This window comes from Vipera ursinii (assembly GCF_947247035.1).
Source record: "Vipera ursinii genome assembly, chromosome: 2".
Classification (NCBI taxonomy): domain Eukaryota; kingdom Metazoa; phylum Chordata; class Lepidosauria; order Squamata; family Viperidae; genus Vipera; species Vipera ursinii.
This window is the reverse complement of record NC_139513.1, coordinates 208,948,220-208,969,181: the sequence shown is the minus strand read 5'-3', so window position 1 is coordinate 208,969,181 and position 20,962 is coordinate 208,948,220. Positions and strand designations below refer to the sequence as shown.

The following is a 20,962-nucleotide window of genomic DNA, read 5'->3' as shown; positions in this document are numbered from 1 at the left end:
AAGCTGAGCCACGGCTGGCTCAGGAATTCTGGGAGTTGAAGTCCACGAGTCGTAAAAGAGCAGGGGTCTTCAAACTTGGCCCTTTCATGACTTGTGGACTTCAACTCCCAGAATTCCTGAGCCAGCCACGCTGAGGGGAAAGGGAGAGGTTTCCAAGCTGAGCCACGGCTGGCTCAGGAATTCTGGGAGTTGAAGTCCACGAGTCGTAAAAGAGCAGGGGTCTTCAAACTTGGCCCTTTCATGACTTGTGGACTTCAACTCCCAGAATTCCTGAGCCAGCCACGCTGAGGGGAAAGGGAGAGGTTTCCAAGCTGAGCCACGGCTGGCTCAGGAATTCTGGGAGTTGAAGTCCACGAGTCGTAAAAGAGCAGGGGTCTTCAAACTTGGCCCTTTCATGACTTGTCGACTTCAACTCCCAGAATTCCTCAGCCAGCATGGCTGGCTGAGGAATTCTGGGAGTTGAAGTCCACAAGTCATGAAAGGGCCAAGTTTGAAGACCCCTGTAAAAGAGCCAAGCTTGCCTACCCCTGGTCTATTCTACGGGGGGGGGAGGAGGAGGGGAGCGCAGAGACTTCAGGCTTTTTACCCCGACGGCGAGGCGGGGCAGCTGCTTGTCTTGGCCCGCCCCCGCTGACCCGGGAAGGAGGAGCCTCCGGGGAGGCCGAGCAAGACTGGCAGCGGTGGCGAGCACTGGGGTCGTTGCTTGCCCGCTCTCTCTCTTGCTCGCTCGCTCGCTCTCCCCCAGCGCTGAGCAAAGAGCCGCCGCCTCCGCTTCTCCGGCCGGGTAAGTCTCGGCGGCTTCTTCCGGCGCGGGCGCGTCGGGAGAGCGCTGCGGGGTTGCCGCTTTAAAGCTTCCTTCCTTTTCCTCCGCTCCGCTTCCCTCCCTTCGTTCGGGGACACCTGCTCGCGAGTAATCCCGCTGGCTTTTAGCGGGCACCTGCTCGCGAGTAATCCCGCTGGCTTTTAGCGGGCACCTGCTCGCGAGTAATCCCGCTGGCTTTTAGCGAGAGGCTCAAGAGCACGGGAAGAGGGCGCCCGGCCGAGCTACGGCGTTATAAGCAGCCTTCTTCTTCTTTTTTTGTTTTTGTTTCCCCGCCTCGCATTGCTGAAGGACCCGGTGGGGGAAGATTTGGCTGCGGGCAAGAGTTACACGTCTGGATTCGATCGGGGTTTCGGGGACCGGACCCAACTCGCCCGAGCTGTGTCGCGCCGTCCCGCGAGGGGGTTGACGAAGGGGCGGCTTTCGGATACCGCTCTTGGGTCTTCTTGTCGGCTCTCTCCCCCACCCCCCCACCCCCGATCTGAAACCGTTCCGGAGGCCTCTTGGGAGGAAAATTCCCCCAAATTGGCTGGCCATCGGTCAGGCTTCCTGGGAATTAACGGAGGTTGTAGACCAGTAGAATTTGATTAATTTATTTCTTGATTAATTTAATTTGCATACCGCCCTTCTCCCGAAGGACTCAGGGCGGTGAACAGGGCAATACATCATAAAAACAAGATACAAAAATTTAAAAAAAAAATTATTCAAAAGTAATTCAACAGCGCCCGTAATAAATTTATACAGATTAAAAGTTAAAAAGTCCATTTATAAAATCCAACCCCGTCCCATTTTTTGGAATTGAATTGAAGGGCTTCTTCGGGTGAAAAAGAGGCGCTCCGAATTCTTTTTCTTTCCCCTCCCCCCAACCCCCACCTTTTTCTCCTTTATTTCTTTAATTAAGGGGTGACCGTCATTTGCAATCAAATGGCGAACGACAGTCACCTCTTTATTAAATGAATAAAGGAGAAAAGGAAGAATTTGGAGCGTCTCCTTTTTTGGGGAGGGTTATTAAGTTTAGGAGGGAAAGGGGAACATGGGGGGGCAGTGGATACCTATTTATTTATCTTTATTAGGTTATATCAGGGGTAGGCAACCTCGGCTCTTTTATGACTCATGGACTTCAACTCCCAGAATTCCTGAGTCAGCATAGCTGACTCAGGAATTCTGGGAGTTGAAGTCCATGAGTCATAAAAGAGCCGAGGTTGCCTACCCCTGGGTTATACCATTAAGGGGTTTGGGGTGTTTTTTTTCCTGATGCGATTTGTTTCTGACTGAACCCAGTGGCCAAAAATGAACCACTGAAATTGAATTCTTATTTGGGTTAACACCTTTTCTCAACAGTTCATCCCATAATTATTCTTGGATCGCCAGAAAACGCCACATACAGCCTGATGCTGGGTTTGCCATAAAGAAAACTTTTACACTTCCCTTGGATTATTATTGACTCAGCAATCTGAGGCTTTATTTTCTTCTCGTTTTTTCTCTCTCTACTTCAGATTTCCTCCTTTTTTCTTTTCTTTCCCCCCCCCCTTGCCCTATTTATCCTGTTTGTCAGCAGGAGCAAAGTTCAGTGTCACTTTCACAATGTAGATTCTTTTATTATTATTATTATTTCCTAAGGCTAAGAAAGACTCTTGGGAAACTCTCATGTTTCTGTAAAAGCAGATTAAAGTGATAAAGCTTTTGTCCTAGTTGCTAATATATCTGTGAAAGGGCTTCTCAAAAGATCAATATTCAGACTGAGCACAGAAGCATTAACAGAACCAACCCTACTAGAATTTAGAAGCTTTTCTACTAAGAAAGCTTTTTTTTTTCCTCTCCTGCCGCTGTATTGCAAATATGAATGTTGAATTGTAGAATCGTTGTCAGACTCTCGTCTCTCTGTGCCTTAAACTGTTAAAATTATATGGAGTTACATTGTATAGTATTTAAAGAGTGTGTATTAAATGGAATTTCCTTTCAGGAATGTATTATATGTATTTTTTCATGGTGCTCAGGATATTCACTCTTAGCCACACAGTTTTAAGTTGTGGTCTCGGCAGAGTTACTCTGAAGTTCTACATGGAACTTTATTAGGTTTGAAGTTACCTTTAACTCACCTTGATTGACCTTGGAAAGGCTAAGGAGAGAAAAACTTGGGGAATGCACTGCTAGCCCAGGAAATCCCAAGGCTGTAGGACAGACTGAGACAGGAACAACAATAAATCCACAAGCAAGCAAAGAAATTGATATTTTTTTCAGGCAAACATGTCCATGTGGTGTGTGGTGTAGTTGGTTCACATAGTGTGGTGGGATGGAGGGTTTGTTGTCACTGTGTGTTGGGGTGAGAGAGCACAGGGGGAGGCTCAGCTAATCTCAATGTACACATGTTGTACTTTGACAATAAAGGTTTATTATTAGGAGCAAAGACCAACTCAATCTTTATTTTTTTAATCTCAAAAGCCTTAGTTCTACACTATAACCAAACACCAACATTGGGTTCATGTATCTCACTAAGCCATAATTTGTGTTGCCCATATTTTGCCTGCTTTTAACACACTGAAATGGCTTCTTGAAAATGCCGCTTTTCTTCTACCCAGCTAGGCAAAAAAAAGTAAGCATGATTTGAAATGTTCACATGTTCAGAGGGAAAAATAGCATATGAGTCACATTGGTCGTGGAATGTATGTTGCTATGCTGTCTTTTGTGTTCCAGATGAAATGCAGTGACTGGTCTAAACTGCTTTGCATACTTAAACCCCTGAGAGTCTAACTAGATTTCTTGTGTAAAAGTCATATGTTGATACAACTGGGAGTAATAGCAATACACAAAGGTCTGGTACCCTGATTAAGCCAGCTCACAGGTATCGGCAGAGGCATCTGTTGTGTTATTAGTGCAAAGCTTTCAAGAGTTATTCTTTCAAGTGATAAACTTTGGCCCAGTTTATAGGAGAATTAATTGGTGAGACTATGTAGGAGAAGTAATTGGTGAGACGTACATGTAAAACAACCTGGGGAAGTTTGAATGTTGTTTCCACCCACCCACCCTGCTGCTTGGCAAAAGAGCATCAGCTATGTAAAAAATTTTTTTACTGTTCTACCGATATACGACAGATTTTAGTTTGAAGCTTGACGTTATCTTTTTAATCTGTCTTATCATGCAAACTTTAATTAGAGGTTTAAATTGAGGGTTTCATGGGTAATGCTTAAGTCAGCTGTTCTCTAGGGATGATTAGTTTTGTCTATTGCAGGAAAATCAAAGGCTAACAAATATATAATGACAAATGCTTTCAAGGATTAAGAATTTCTGTCCTTCGTTTGCAAGCATATACACACTTCTCAAATACCAGAGGGAGAATTGCAAGCAATGAAGTTAGGTTGCAGTTATTTTCTGAAATTCCAATCACCCCAAAGCTGCAGTTCTCAGTATGATGTACAGATTTTAAATGTTACATTGGAAAAGCTAATATGGAGGAAAAAGACAGCAAACAAGCTGAAAATGGTGATAGCTGTAATAAAAATAATGTAGAATTCTAACAGCATTGAAAAGTTTTTAGTGTTATGTAAGATAAAGATAATAAATCTGCCGTTGATTGCAATACTATTAGATCCCCACATTGTTAGAATTTAATTAGAAGCAGGAAGGTAAATTTTTAGATTGAACAGAGTATGGTGGAAGAATAAAGAGGAATAAAACAATGTGGGAAACAAGTGGAAAAGTTTGTCTGACCCAAACAATGCATTATACTACAACAATTTTTGAATCGAGGTACCTAAAATCTACTACCTTAAAGAATGTGTTAAAAATCCGGGCCCCGTTACTCCTGTGGAATTGAAATTCCCACGATGTCCATGCTAGTTTTAATTGCAAATTTGTGGCCATTGCAGCATTCTAGCAGTCAGCCAATCATGATTTCTGATGCTCCCTACCAGCTTCCCACAAGCAAAGTCAGTGGGGAAGCCAGTGGGAAGTTGGAAGTCATTCCCACTTGCCTTGCTTGTTTACCCACACATGGCCATTCTGATTATCTATTCAGCTAATTAACTTACTATTGAAGTTTGTTTGCTACTACAATTATTTTTCTGTTATATATATATATATATATATATATATATATATATATATATATATATATATATATATATATATATATAATCTCAGATGGGTATAGCTGGCTGATGACGACTAACAAGTCAGAAATGCATCTCAGTTTCCCTTTAATTCTTTGTTAGTAATTTACACAAATATATGAATTGTCCGGTGTGACTACTGCCTGTTCGATAGCCTTCAAGATAGGCTGAAAACAGGAAATAAAGATTTGCCCCATGTTTGGGGCCTAGCAAGGTAATCTAAATAGTTAACATTTGAAACATATATATATATATATATATATATATATATATATATATATATATATATATATATATATATATATTCAGCCTAAAATTGAATGTCCATTCTAGTCATATCAAACTCTACTACCTTTCTCTCAAAGGATGACCCAATGGGTTACAAGGTTGTTTAAAGCAAAGACTTGTAGAACATTTGTAATGTTTAGTTAATTGATTCAGTTAAATCTCCCAGAGTCACAGCAGGCAGCCTCCTTATTTATACAGGTAGTCCTCAACTTACAACAGTTCATTTAGTGACCCTTCAAAGTTACAGCGGCACTGAAAAAAGAGACTCATGACCATTTTTCACTCTTAATGACCTTTGTAGCATCCCCATGGTCATGTGATTTATATTTATGACGTTTGCAGTGTCCCGGGGTCACTTGATCCCCTTTTGCGACCTTCTGACAAGCAAAGTCAATGGGGAAACCAGATTCGCTTAACAACCATGTCACTAATTTAAGATCTGCAGTGACTCACTTAACAAATTTGGCAAGAAAAGGCATAAAATGGGCAAAACTCACTTAACAAATGTCTCACTTAGCAGCATTAATTTTGGACACCATTGTGGTCATGAGTTGAGGACTACCTGTAATGACCTATTGGGAATCAGACTAGGAAGTTTGGGTCTGTTTACTTTCCACGTAAGAACGTGGATGATCACACATTCCTAAACTTCATCTTTCATGCCCAATTTATTCTATGGGTGACTCCAGAGATAAGCCGTCTTGCAACAGCAGTGCAAATGCAGAATTTCAGCACCACATGGGAGAGGATTTTAAAGGTTGTATCACAAGGTTGCAAAAGCTTTTTGGCGTGTTCTACAAATATGTGACATATTTACAGTACAATGGTTCACATGAGAGTAATCCTTTCTTTGCAGTTGCAATAGGCAAATACTGATCAAAGCATCCATCTTCTATTCCCTACAGAATGTTCTTGTCATTTTGTAATAAATGGGAGAATTTTACAACTCCAGTACTATATTATTTGACCTCTAGTTCTTTGAATAAAAGCAATTAGAATCTGAATATGTAAATCGCCTTGATGTGATTTCTTCTCTCTCGTTCTTTGCTTGAGACCACAAATATTTTCTACATTGAGATTTTTAAAAATATTATATGTGTGCAAAGTAGTTATTTTTCCTGTAGGATGGCATGTATGAGGATCTGGAGCTAAGATCAACAATTTACACTAAACTGTGACATGATTTGGCTTAGTATGTTGAATGAACCCCCAACAATTACAGTTTGTAATCATAGTTGTGGCTGATTATTAAGTTTGGATTCATCTTACCTGACATATTCTTTAAACTGTGGTTTGGTGCATTAACTAAGGGGTCTGTATATGTGTGCAAATGTAATTTTCTTTCCGATGTGCTCTTACACTGTTCTCTGTTTTCTGGGTCTTTTCTATCATGATCCTCACATGCAGTATTACTGTATAGTTTAGCTGAGATTGGCCTAAAGCAGGCAAACTGTGTGTGTGACCTTCCGATGATTAAAGTGAGAATTTATGATTAAGTGCCATGTTTTTCACATACCAGCAAATAGCAACAACACGTTTTTAATGAATATTTTTTTTATTAAAAGAAGATTTTACAAAGATTTTTTAAAACTACAGGAACAGAAGAAGAGGGGGGAGAAAGTTTTTAAAGGGTAAAAGAAAAAAGTTGAGAATAAGAAAATACCAAGAAAAAGAGATCTAAAGAAGGGATTTCCCTCTCTTTTGCACAGTTACAAATATAGCGAATTTTGCTACATTTTTGCTACCTGCAGCAATGTCCACTCTTTCATTTTGCATATCACAGTTCTCTTCTCATAAACATTTCTTTTTAATCTATAAATCCAGAAATCAGCAGTTCATTTTATTCATTTTCAGCAAACCATCCAGTCAGGGTGCCTACTTTTACCGTATTTTCCGGCGTATAAGACGACCCGGCGTATAAGACGACCCGGCGTATAAGACGACCCCCTACTTTTAAGAAGTTTTTCAAGGTTTTTTGTCTTATACGCCAGAAAATACTTACATGCCCTGCCCTCCCTGTCTGTCGCAGAGGAGGAGAAGGCCCGACTGGCTCCGCTGGCCCTCCCGCTTCTCCCGCGCTTCTGCCGGCTCCTGAGGTGCAGCGTTTCCCAGGCGGCAGGCAGCACCGGAGGGCAGCCGCCACCCCACCACGGCCGGTGCCCCTCCTGCTTCCCCCCCAGGCCTTGAACTTCTCCCATTCGGCGCAGGGCGGGGCAGCTCCGCCCGCAGCCTCTTTTTCATGTGCCGCTTCCCTCTCACCGTCGGCCGAGGCGCGCTCGGCCCGGGCTCCCGGTCCCTCTTCCCGGCTGGCTTCCCGCCCTGCCCCTCATGGAGCTGGACTGGGCATGCAGCCTCTCGGTGTGGCTGCTTTTCCTGGGCAGCCTGGCGGTGCGGTTCCTGCGCTCAGACCTGTTGCTGAGCCAGCGGCTGCTGCTGCGCGTGGGGCTGCTAGCTGTCCTGCCGCTGCCCCTCAGCACCGCGCTCACGGCGGCTGCCTGCTGGCTCGTCTCAGCCAGCACCGCCCGGCAGAAGCGCAGCATCAGACGGGAGCAAGACTTCCCTGCCAGCTCCCGTCCAACGCTCTTCCCTCTTCAGGCAGCTGCTGCCTCAAGAGGGAAGAGCATCGGACGGAGGTGGCTCTTCCCTCTTGAGGCAGCAGCTGCCTCAAGAGGGAAGAGCGTCGGACGGGAGGCGGCTCTTCCCTCTTGAGGCAGCATCCCCGAGGACTCCTTAGGAGCCGGGGAGTGATGCTGCCTCAAGAGGGAAGAGCGTCAGGCGGGAGCCGGCAGGGCAGTCCTGCACACGCGCGCACTCCCCAGCTGCTAAGGAGCACCCGGGGAGTGCGCGCGTGCGCAGGACTGCCCTGCCGGCTCCCGCCAGATGCCACCCACTGATTTTCCGGCGTATAAGATGACTGGGCGTATAAGACGACCCCCCAACTTTTGAGGTGATTTTCATGGGTTAAAAAGTCATCTTATTCACCGGAAAATACGGTAATAAAGGTAGTTGTAGATCCCTCTTTCAAAGCCAAGTCATCTACTAATGACTTGGAATCCATAAAAATGTTTTGCTTCTTGAATGCTTTCAGAAAAAGGGAATGATACATGCCTCTTTTTTGGAAACTAAAACTGGAAAAATATCTCGTTGCTGGGAATAAGACTTTACCTTTTAGACCCTTTTTAAATCTCTGTGGTTTGCTAGTAACAGTGATTTTTAAGAGAGCTGAAGGTGGCAAAATTTAATGTATCTTTTTACGACAGAGGTCAGCCATGTCCACCAAAGAAACCATTTTATAATAACCAGGTGAGTCTCCCATGGCAGCTGAGCTACAGATTGTCCTCGACTCAAAAGCAACATACTGTAAATTTAAAGGAAGCCCAAATATCCAAAGAAGGAAGGTTACACCTTGGAGAAGATAATATAACCATTTAATGATGGTTATTGGACTCATTTTTTTTTAGCTTTATGCTGCTCGGGCATTGGATAATTCTGAGAAAGGGATAAAGTTATCCTAAAATCTGACCAAATGGCAGAGGAGTAGGGTCACCTCTCAATACTTTTCTTTGGCCTTCCTGGAAATATTTTTCCAAAGCACCGTAGAGCATGATGAAGTCTCCTTCAATTCAGGCTCAGCTCCTGTGGCCTTATCAGTGTATATGTAACCGTAAATGTAATTTTCTTGGCACAGAGCAGAAAAAGAGGAATTATTCGGTACACGGGATAATGATTTTAACTGAAGCTAATTGAGATAAACTCTCATATAAACTAACAGTTTTAGTTTTGTCCTAGTTCCTTCCACCCTGCCTCCCCACCACCACCAAAAGTAGTGTTCTGATCTACCGCCTCTATCTGTTTTCTCTTGGTGGCTAACAAAATAGAAATGTGTCCTGCAGATAACTAGTAAAAGGTAAAGGTTCCCCCGCACATGCGTGCTAGTCGTTTCCGACTCTAGGGGCCGGTGCTCATCTCTGTTTCAAAGCCAAAGAGCCAACTCTTGTCCGAGGATGTCTCCGTGGTCATGTGGCCAGCATGACTAGACACCTAAGGCGCATGGAACGCCGTCACCTTCCCACCGTAGTGGTCCCTATTTTTCTACTTGCATTTTTACGTGCTTTCGAACTGCTAGGTTGGCAGAAGCTGGGATGAGTAACAGGCGCTCACTCTGTAACGCGGCACTCGGGATTCGACCCGCCAAACTGCCAACCTTCTGATTGACAAACTCAGCATCCTAACCCACTGAGCCACCGCATCCTGCAAAGCAGATAACTAGCATTACACTAAACACAAATACCATTTAAATGCTTAACAGTCCGATGAGTGAAATAAGGGGGAAGGGGAGTGTTCGAAGCTACAACTGAGTGGGACACATGGGTGAAGTCCCATCCCACCCTAGATTGTCTTGTCCCAGCACACACACCTGCTTTTGCTTTCAACATCAGCTGGTGTAATTATTGCATAATTTGCATTGCACCAAGTTTAAGATCAGGCGATCAGCGTTGTTAACAGACAGTCTGGTTCTGGCTTTGTTATTTTCTGCATGGGAAAACCAAGCACAGCTATTCAGGACAGGGTGTATCTTAAGATCTTGTGCACACACATTCAGTGGGTGGAGTGTCTTTTGATGGTTTTCCAATCAGCCCTGTGGATTTTAATCATATCTCTTCTCTCTCCCCCCACTTTCTCCACCCCCAGCCCCCCAATCTCCAGCTTGTAAAAAAAATCTTGCTTAGCTGCTTTAAGCACTGGCTTAAAGAGGTGGGAATGTTTGCAGAATCTGTCTGCTTCTTGGGGAATTCTCTGTTATTAAGTTGGGAATTCAGTTGCTGTATTTTCCATCTTCAGCAGATCACTTGGGATCTCTTTGGGATGAAATACGTATGTATCCTTTTCCCAGGATCTCTTGATAGAAAACTTAAGCAAACTTCCCCAGCCGAATTCTCGGTAACAGCCTTACCAACAGGGGAATTCTGGGAGTCGCCACATCTGGATAGTCCCAAGTCTGGGAAGGCTGGCATAAAACTCATACTAGAGAGTACCAACCAATCTACTGAGATCGGCGCCCTTTCATTCAGCTAATCAGAAGTTGCGTGCCATTTCTGAAATACATGGAAATAAGCATTCCTTATGTCTTCCCTTGGATTAGACCACTTTGAAATTGGTTGAATTAATTCTAAGTTGTGGCTTGTGTTTTTAAGGTCCCTTCTTAGCTTCTTATGATTCTTTACTTGCTCAAAACAGAAGAATATGTGTGCGTAGGATTTTTAATTAAGAGCCAGCTCATAGAAGAGAGTTGTGGTCCAGTTAAGTTAGATCCTGTCCGATTTCCACCTTCTCTTTTTCCCCTCTCACAGTGCTTTCTCTGGAAACCTTTGGAGAAAATATTCCTTGCTTTTTAAATTAAATATGTAACATTGTATGCTGAATTTTTTTTTAAAAAGGCTAGTTAAACTGGGAAGTTGGGGGGAAAAAATAACCCATTCCTGAAAAAGTAAATGGCAAATCCCTTCCTTAGTCAAGAAAACTATATGAATCCAGCATAACTCAAGAGCATATTTATCAGTTTCTAAACTCTTTTGTTTGCTTTCTCCTGCCTAGAAATTGAGACTTGGGAAGAAGCATTCAGTACATAATAGGAGATACAGTTGCACAAATCAGCTGAATTTAGTAGACAGCGATTTCCTTTGATTTGAATAGTAATAGTTATATTGAAAATCACAGCTGGTACATGCAAGAAAATATGGCCGTATGGAGTGATTTGGTTCTCCAGCACTCTTTCTCCACCATACCCTGTTCAATTCCCCTCTACATTCATTTTTTCCTACTTTCCCCTGGCCCTGTCGGAACCGTTACCTAAGCATCTTGGAATAATTGAGCAGGTTCAGCCTTCATTTGCGGGCTGCCTTGCATTTGTGAAGTTTGGTTTAAGATTTCATTTTCTTTTGTAGAAATCTTGGTTTCCCTTAAGAATCCCTATACCTCCCTGGCATGTTGATGGAGCTATTTTGACCATACAAGTCAAGGGATTTTTCTGCATGGGAAAAGGCATAAGAAAGTGCTTAATGGCCAAGAATGAAGGATTTGATCCATCTCATGGCAAGCTGTTTTTTAAAACAAAAAATAACCCTTTCTTCTCCTTTCACTGTTTCGTTGCTGTGGTCAAAATGTATGATTAGCTAGGAACAGATTTCTGTCCAATGAGCAGAGGAATTCTATGCTTCATTTGTTCACTCACTTCAGAAACTATGAAATCCAACCTTAACCACCTTGAAAATAAAACCACTGGGAGCCGGAAGGGGGTGTTAGGTAGAAGGTAAGCAGACACAGAGGGACACAGTGGGTTAGGACGCTGAGCTTGTCCATCAGATGGTTGGCAGTTTGGCGGGTCGAATCCCAAGTGCCGCATAACAGAGTGATCGCCTGTTACTCGTCCCAGCTTCTGCCAACCTAGCAGTTCGAAAGCACATAAAAATGCAAGTAGAAAAATAGGGACCACTACGGTGGGAAGGTAACAGCGTTCCGTGCGCCTTTGGCGTCTAGTCATGCCGGCCACATGACCACGGAGACGTCCTCGGACAAACGCTGGCTCTTCGGCTTTGAAACGGAGATGAGCACCGGCCCCTAGAGTCGGAAACGGCTAGCACACATGTGCGGGGGAACCTTTACCTTTTAAGCAGACACAAAGTGAACGGATCAAGGCGTAAACTCTTCTAAAATCTTGGTTTTAAATGTTAGGGTCCCATTCTTTTTAAGCACCCTCCTCCGAGTAAAGGTAAAGGTAAAGGTTCCCCCGCACATGCGTGCTAGTCGTTTCCGACTCTAGGGGCCGGTGCTCATCTCCGTTTCATAGCCGAAGAGCCAGCGTTTGTCCGAGGACGTCTCCGTGGTCATGTGGCCGGCATGACTAGACGCCAAAGGCGCACGGAACGCTGTTACCTTCCCACCGTAGTGGTCCCTATTTTTCTACTTGCATTTTTTACGTGCTTTCGAACTGCTAGGTGGGCAGAAGCTGGGACGAGTAACAGGCGCTCACTCTGTTACGCGGCACTCGGGATTTGACCCGCCAAACTGCCGACCTTCTGATCGACAAGCTCAGCGTCCTAACCCACTGAGCCACCGCGTCCCTCCGAGTAACTCAGGCCAGTTAAGAGTAGTGCCTCTACTTGTGATTGAAACTCAGTAGTCTTTAACATTGGGGCTTAGTTGGTAGATTATATACACAGTGAATTGCTTCAGATCTTGTGGGTTTGACATTTCTAGAATTGTAGGTTTGCAAAATCTGATTCAAACCTGTCGAAACCCCCTGTGTGAAGGAAGATTGTTTTCAGCAGCAGCAGCAGCCACATGGCCCCAAACAAACGATCGCTCAGGAGGACATGTTCGCTTGTGCCGTAGACAAAAAAAAAGCAAAGGCAGCCATTTTTAGAAGTTCCTGGAAAATTCATAAACGGAAACAATGATCCTACATATAGATCTGAGATAACCTCCAAGCAAAAACTCTTTTATGGCCAGATGAGTACTTTTGACTGTTGAAAAACCAGAACTGGTTTAAATCTGAGCGGTCAGGTTAGATTTCCTTATTCAAATTTTAAAAAAAAAGTATTCTAGACAAGTCAGAATTCTGTGCTAAAATTCCCAGAACTCTTAGTATTTCGGATTCCAAATGCTCAGATAAAAGATTCACAATTCAAAGAGGAGCAGGGACTCGAGATTACTTGATTATTATTTTTTCCCTCCTCTTGAGCAAAAAAGGTCAGTAATTTATCCAGAAAGCCGGAAAAACATCCTTATTTTTCCTCAGTAGGCCCTGCACGTCCTTATAGCATCTACCGGTAGTTCTTGGTTAACATCCAATCATTCAACCATCAGTTACGATGGTGCTGAACAACGGGACTTATGATCAGTCCTTGAAGTTCCAGCTGTGGTGTCTCCACAGTCATGTGAACAACGTTTGGGCCCAGTCACATTTGTGCCTGCCTTTTGGTTGCCTTCCTAGCCATGGCGGTCAGCTGCCATACCATCTGGCTACGCTCACCACCACATCTGCCAAACCGTGCGCTGCTAGTGAACCAGCTGGGCCCTTCTTTTGCCCCTTTCTTCTTTTGTGCTGGTCTAACGGAGGCCTTTCTTCACACATCAGCCTTCCTTCGCCTGAGAATACCCTGAGGGTGGCCTGAACTGAAGCCCTGGCTGACGCACAAATGGAGAGCCCGGTCAGCTCACGCAAAAAGTCCCACCTACACTGGTGCAAATGAATGCGATGCAAAGGAAGGTCCTGGGTGATATAGAGAGGCGCATGGTGTGCTGTGGGCACGGTGGCGGTGGGCAGGGTTCGAAGGGGGAAACAGCTGGCAGCAACTGGTAGGCATGCAGCTAAAAGGACAGAGAGGGGTGAGGTCTAAAAAGAGGCAGTTGCCCTGGCTCTTTGAGCTTTCTGGCCTGGACTGAGGGTATTTAATTGGTTTTTAATTAAGATTTTTATATTCAAGGTTTAATATAATCATTTTAATTGTTTTAAATTTTGTAATTGTGATATTGTTTCTTTTAAAAAACCTTGTAAACCGCCCTGAGTCCTACGGGAGAAGGGCGGTATATAGGTCTAATAAACTAAACTAAACTAAACTAAGTTCCTTACCTTATCGAGGCTCAGGGCTGAGAGGGACCAAGCTGGGAATAGCTTGGATCAGGATCTTGCAAGACATCAGGCAGGTGTCTTGCTCGGCTGAGGCTTGGGGGGGGGGCACTTTTTTCAGTGCCACTGTAACTTCAAACAGTCACTAAGCTAACTGTTGTAAGTCGAGGACTACCTGTACTTCATCACTTCATATAGTTTTCTTGTCTGAGGAAGGGATTTGCCATTTTTCAGGAATGGGGTTGTGTTGTTTTTTTTCAACTTCCCAGTTTAACTAACCTTTAAAAAAATCCAGCATACAGTGTTATATATTTAATTTAAAAAGCAAGGATTCAGTTAACAGCAGCAATGGGGAGTGCTGGGATTTCTATCCCTAAGCCGTTGAGTCACGTGAAGTCATCCTATATAACTCCGTTGCTTAGCAACAGAAATGCCAGTCCCAATTACTGTTGTTAATTGTACAGGTAGTCCTCGACTTACAACAGCAGTTCCTTTAATGGCTGTTTCCAATTTACAGCGGCACTGATAGAAAAGTAACTTAGGACCATTTTTTACACTTAGCGACCGTTGCCGCACCCCTGTGGTCACGTGATCAAAATTTGGCCACACTGACTCATATTTATGACAGTTGCAGTGTCCCGGAGTCACACGATCAACTTTTACGACCTTCTGACAGGCAAAGTCCAGGTTCACTTAACCGCGGTGTTGCTAACTTAACCACTGCAGTGATTTCACTTCACAAATGTGACAAGAAAGGTGGTAAAGTGGGGCGAAAATCACCTGACAAATGCCTCACTTAGCAAAAGAAATTTTGGGCTCAGCTGTGGTTGTAAGTCGAGAACTACCCGTATTGCTCTAGCTGCTGGCATAATTTCACTGTAAGCCTGGATGCTGAATGGTGTCCATTTACTGCAGTATGGACAGCAGGCTTTCTCTAATGAAAATGGCCTGCTTGTTTAGAATGTGGTCAGTATAATTAGAAGAATGAATGATCAAAAGCGTCATTCTATTTATTGCTATCATCCTTTCCGCAGCTGAAAACTGCAGAACAGTCTCTAGACCAGGGGTGTCAAACTCAATTTCATTGAGGGCCACATCAGTATTGCGGTTGCCCTCAAGGGGCCGGGTGGGTAATGGCCAGGGTGGGTGTGGCCTACTGGGTGGGCGTGGCTAGAGTGCGTATGGCCTACTGGGTGGGCGTGGCCAGCTCTACATCGTTCGCATCAAGGGTGCCTATGGGGGCCTGGGCAGGAGTGGATCTGAGGGTCTCTGGCAGAAGGAGGGTCTCTGGGCCGGAGCCAAGGCAGAGGGGGCCGTTCCCTCACTGTTTCCAGGATGGCTTCGCGGGCCACAGGAAACCACTTCGTGGGCCGGATCCGGCCCCCGGGCCTTGTGTTTGACATGTCTGCTCTAGACCTTATATCCACGTAGCCCGTTTAAAGTTCAGATCCCTTTTGAGGCCAACAGCAGCTTTTCAATTGATTTCTGTAAGGTCAGGTTGCAGTTAGTGTACTTCAAAAGGGTAGGCAACACATAGTGAATAAGTATTGCAACCGTGAACTTCAGTCCAGATAACCTTATCTTGGGTGCCCTGATGTTTGTTCTGTACGGAATATAACTGCCTCGGTTTGTGCAAAAGCCTTGAAGCAGAGATGTAATTGCATTTATTTTTACGCCCAAAACTTAATTGCTTTTAGAAGAACAGGGAGTTGATTTTAAAAAAGGTAATTATTCTACAGTTTGTTTTTAAAAGCAATTCTTTATCAATTAGTTTTTAATTCTGTTATCTCATAAATGTTTGGGGGCTGTTTTGGAGCTGGATAAAACTTATATCTTGTCTTCTACCTTGGTTTCTTGTTTACAAATGATATTAGGGCAAGCAGTGATCTACTTCTGAATATTTATTTTTCCTCCCTGTCTTGTGACGGTTTAAATACTGATATGTCTTGTTGTATTTAAATTCTACAGAATTAGAGAGTTCTTTTATAACTAATGCAGCATAAATGTAAGATACACAGTCAAATCTGATGATGATTATTGTCTTTTCAAATCACTTCTTCTAACTCTGCATTACTTATTTTACAAAACAGCAATATTTTTTTTAAAAGAAATGAAGCATGAGTGCTTTATTTTACCATCATATAAGTGGAAGAACTGGCATAAGGCTAAGAATCTAAATTATGAATCTCTTAAAAGTTCAATGAGCTGTGTTAGTTAATAACAGAAAATATGGGGGGCCTAGAATACTGACTTATCCTGCAAAGACTCTAGCTAGCTAAAGTGTAGAAAGCTCTTTAGATATTTGAAAATGTTGTAGAAAAATATAATAGTGATAATTTACTAGTACCTGTGACACAGATTAATAAGATAATGTAACCCTTTCTTGTGTTTAAAGAAAATGCACGTACACATTTCAAGAAAAATATGGAACTTTAAGATTTATTAAATGCTAATACAATAACAAATAACATATATCAGGGGTCGCCAAGCCCCGGTCTGTGGACCACTACCGCAAGTGGTGTGTGTGTGTGTGAGCACGGGAAGCTCCATTTGCACAAGTGGTGTGCATGCACATGAAAACATCTTCTCCCTGCCACTGTCGCTGCCGGCCCCTGGAAGCAGAAAGGTCGGGGGTCGCTCATTTATATCAGGGCTTTTCAACCTTTTCACCCATTGTACCACTTTTAGGATAATGACCCTGGGACACTGTGACCGTCATAAATATGAATCAGTTGCCAAGCATTTGAGTGTAAATCAGAAGACTCTGGAGATGCTGCAACATTCCAGCTGATCGGCGCTTCTTCTGGGCTCAGCAGAAGCACCAGGATCAGCACAAGCTCCAGCTGGAGCCTGATGCTGATCTTGGTGCTTCCGCTGAGCCCTGACAGCCCTGCAGCTCCAGCCGTCTCTCGCTCAGGCTTGTGCGGTGCTGCCACCGGTTCAGCTCATTCCCCTCCCCCCGCTACCACTTTTCTAGGATGGCCGCGTACCACCTGCCAGGTGCCAATGTACCACAGGTGGTACCCATACTGCTGGTTGATTTATATGACACCACATTAATTTCATTTTTTTCCCCATGGGAATAAAGTGCATATCTTAATTTTAAAACAATTTAACAGTGTAATAGGCATGTCTGCTCATAAATTAGCTTCATTTTTTCCCATGAGGTTGCAGCTTAATAACACTATTTATTGACTTTAAATTTAACAAGGAAACTTATCAATATATATTTTACTTTATCATAACAATACCACATCAAAGAGATATTTTGTTGAAACTGTAAATATTGTATTGGTTCCCGAAGTGTGAATCCCTTAGACAAATTTGTATTTGATAACGTACAGCATGGATCTCCAAATTTGGGGATTTTTAAGACTTGTGGATTTCAACTCCCAGAATTCCTCAGCCAACCAGTTAGGGAATTCTGGGAGCTGAAGTCCACAAGTCTTCAATTTGCCAGGTTTTGCCATTCCTGACATACATAGGCCCAGGATTGGGAACCTATTTGTTGAAAGTGACTTCCTTTTTTAAAAAAAGTCACCAAAGCCTTTTCTTAATGTGCAGCATAGGATTTTGTGGTTTTTAGGATTAATGTAGTGTGTTTTGCCTTAGAGTAGACTTTTACTTTTAAAATAGGTTTCTTTAAAAAAAAAGCGCCTCATGAAAAAAAAAAAGCAGATCTTGTTCCTCAGTGCTGAGGTCTTCATTTGTAAAGCAATAAAGGCGGGGGGGGGGGGAGTCCCTGCTCCAAGCATATCCTAGACATATTTAAATTGATCATCTTAAGACCTAGTTTGGTGTAGTGGTTAAGGCACCGGGCTAAAAAGCCAGAGATCATGAGTTCAAGTCCTGCCTTAGCCAGGAAAGCCATTGGGCCAGTCACTCTCACGTCAACCCACCCTCCACAAGGTTGTCATTGTGAGAAAAATAGGAGGAGGGAGATATGTTGGGTATGTTCGCTACCTGGAGTTCTTTGTAAAAATAATAAAGGTGGGATACAAAGAAATTAAAAACTCTTAAAATAAAATTCAGTGATATAAATCTGCCTTCCATTTTTCAGTAGCAGCAAGACTTTTCAACTATGAGCAACCCCTTTGCACATCTCACGGAGCCTCTGGACCTGGGCCAGTCAGCAAAGAGGTTCTTCAATCTGAACCATTTGAAAGACGCCAGATATGGTATGTTGGCTACGGCGAAAAGGACTTCTCCCATACCTGAATTCACCTCTGCTTCTTTTCCCATTTGTTGAGGGTTCTCGATGATCACTTTGGCTTTGTCCTTTGGAGAGCCATAGTGTCAGATTTTAAGATTTTTTCAGTTCCAGCCAGAAAGTTGAAGTATGGAAAGACTGGTTTTTAAGCATTAGTGCCCTTCAAAAAAAACACATATCGGGTCAAAAATCTGAAGCACGTTTTCTATTTTGGGTGGGGGGAAAAAAGTTGGAGAAATATCTCTCCTAACAATCCAAGTGGCTTTCCTCAGGCAACCCAAACCTTTGCACCTTCGTAGATATGTGTGCTAACAATTTCCACATCTATAGGTGTCACTTTCACACTGTTTATCACAGAAAGTCGTATCTTTTTCTTTATATTGCAGGTTCCCCCACCTCAGAGCCAGCCTCTCAGTGGGGTGGGTCTCCAAGATCCAGAATTATTACGGTAGTTGTGGATCTAAAAGATTGTAGATCTATAGATCCGGAGATTGTAGTAGAAGACTGACTTAGTTATCAATCTTCTCCATCTGTATATTCTGGAAAGTTGTGAATTTCAATTGCCAGAATTTTCAACAATGTTTGGCCGGCTGGCAATTGTGGGAGTTAACCTCTGGAGAGTGTGTGCCCAAATGGCTTTAACTCAGAGAAATTACTCTTTTTTTTTTGTGAGACTGACGTTTGAAAACCTCAGCTGTAGTTTACTGACAGAAGATAGAGAATTTCCTTTTGCTGAGTCTCCTTCTGAATTTCATTTATTCCTACCTCCCCTTTTCCTTTCTTCCCCAGCGCATTTACCATTTTCTATTAGAATCTTGCTCGAGGCTGCCATTCGCAACTGTGACGAGTTTCTTGTGAAGAAAAGCGACGTTGAAAATATCCTTAACTGGAAAGTGATGCAACACAAAAGTATTGAAGTGCCATTTAAGCCTGCTCGGGTTATTCTGCAAGACTTTACGTGAGTTGTACATCTTTGGTGGAGAACGTCTGGCAAAATTTGAGCTTTGGGTTAAATACTAAGTCCTTGACTTACAACCACAATTGAGGCCAACATTTCTGTTGCTAAGCAAGGCAGTTGTTTGAATCACTGCAGTTGGTTAGTAATGCAGTTGTTATGTGAATCTGGCTTCCCCATGGAATTTTGCTTGTCAGAAGGTTGCCAAAGGACCCTGGAACACAGTATCCAAACTTTGATCACATGACCATAGGGATGCTGGGATAGTCATGTGAAAAGCAGTCATAGGTCACTTTTTTCAGTGCCATTGCAACTCTGAACAGTCACTAAATGAATGGTTTTAAGTTGAGGACCGCCTGCACTGCAAATTGCACTGGGTTGAAGACTTATAAGCAGACAGCATCAGTCTCTTTCTAGGAAAACATTCAGTTCATGTTCATGAATATCAAGCAAAATTCACCAAAAACACTGCCTTTTGATATTTCAGCAGACTGTAAAACCAGTTGTTGGGCTGTAGTTGGCTACTAAGAACCCGGATACAATTAATTCATTTCCAGTTTGGGAATCCTCTAAAACAGGGGTGTCAAACTCGCAACGTCACGTGACATGTCGCGACGTATCGTGACTTTTTTGCCATTGTTGGCAATGGGGTGAGTGCGGTTTCGCCATGAGGCACCCGGCTCGCAGGCCGGCAGTTTGACACCCCTGCTCTAAAACATATGAACTTCAGTTCCCAGAATTTTCAGAATGATTGTTAGTTAGGAATTACAAGAGCAACATTCATACAACAAGTGAACATCCAGGTTGGATAAGGCTGATAATACAAATCAATACAAGTGTATCCAAATCAACTGTTTTTCTCAATACTTAGCTATGTACTGCTAACATTGTGTCTCCAGGTTTCAGGACTGCTCTTCCAAAAGAACAGTTACAGAAAATAACTTTTTTCCCCTTGAACTAACCGTCTTCAATACGTGGGTCATAATTTTAAAATTAAGCTACCTTGCATCAAGGTGATATTAGTACCCTCTTAAACCTGAAAAGCAAATTTGAGAATCCTCTGGTCATGTTTTCTACTAGAAGGGGAGAAACAACCGGTGTAGAGTCATAGCTCAGAGGATCGGTGACAAGCAGAGGGCAGAGTTCTGATGACTTTAGTCTTTGATTTAGTGACCAAGGTCAGAATCCATTTGTGAAGTTCAAATTTGAGCAAACCTTTCACAAGCATCTTTACATTCTAGGCAATATTAATGATTGCACATTGCACCTTTCTGCCAATTATTAACATCTGCTGTATTTCTTAACATCTCGGTGATGTTAATATTCTCTTTTTGAATATTTTTGCAAGCTAAATTTGAATTCATTATTTGTAGTTAAAAAGACCTGTCAAATTTTCTACATACCACACAATCATTAAAAACTGATAGTAAAGAAATAAAATCCTACAAAACGTAATAATTGCCAGCCAACTTATCTATAAACATACAGAAAAATGATGCAGAACAAAGTAGTAAAATGAATTTTAAAATGTTAACCCATTTAACAAGTAGAAGAACTGAGAATATCTGGAATGTCTTAAGTGTTGTATTAAAAAAAACCCAGAAGATTAAAATGAAAGGGGGGGGGAATAAGGTATACATACAGTATTAATGTCATGCCAAGTAAAGATATATAGATTATATCTGATATTTTCCATTTTTTCTTACAATGAACCGTGATCATTTTATCATATTTTCAGATCACGTTATGGAATTTTAAAAAGAAGGTTGCATTTATTTCTATATGAAAAAAATACATATCTTGTAGGTAATTGATGAGCTAAGAACCGGAAAAGAAGCATTTAAAAATATCTGTTTTGTGCTGGGAAAAAGATGAATATTCTGGGGGCTTGTTACAAAAAATATTGATAGGCTATGTTTGTGTCGTCCTTGGGTGCAAGTGGGGAAGGGAC

At 42.8% G+C, this 20,962-nt stretch overlaps 1 protein-coding gene across 2 annotated transcripts in view; it reads left to right on the top strand.

Annotated features, from left to right (window-relative positions):
• Nucleotides 1-593: 593 nt before the first annotated feature.
• ACO1 (aconitase 1) overlaps nucleotides 594-20,962 on the top strand; it is a 61,085-nt gene continuing 40,716 nt past the window's right edge. The window contains exons 1-3 of one of the 2 annotated variants that reach the window (XM_083353773.1): nucleotides 594-784; nucleotides 17,907-18,024; nucleotides 18,846-19,014. In XM_083353773.1, coding sequence (XP_083209899.1) covers nucleotides 17,928-18,024; nucleotides 18,846-19,014 — 266 coding nt within the window. In that variant the 5' untranslated portion in view covers nucleotides 594-784; nucleotides 17,907-17,927. The remainder of the gene's footprint in view (nucleotides 785-17,906; nucleotides 18,025-18,845; nucleotides 19,015-20,962) is intronic. The other variant, XM_083353774.1, reaches the window with a different exon arrangement.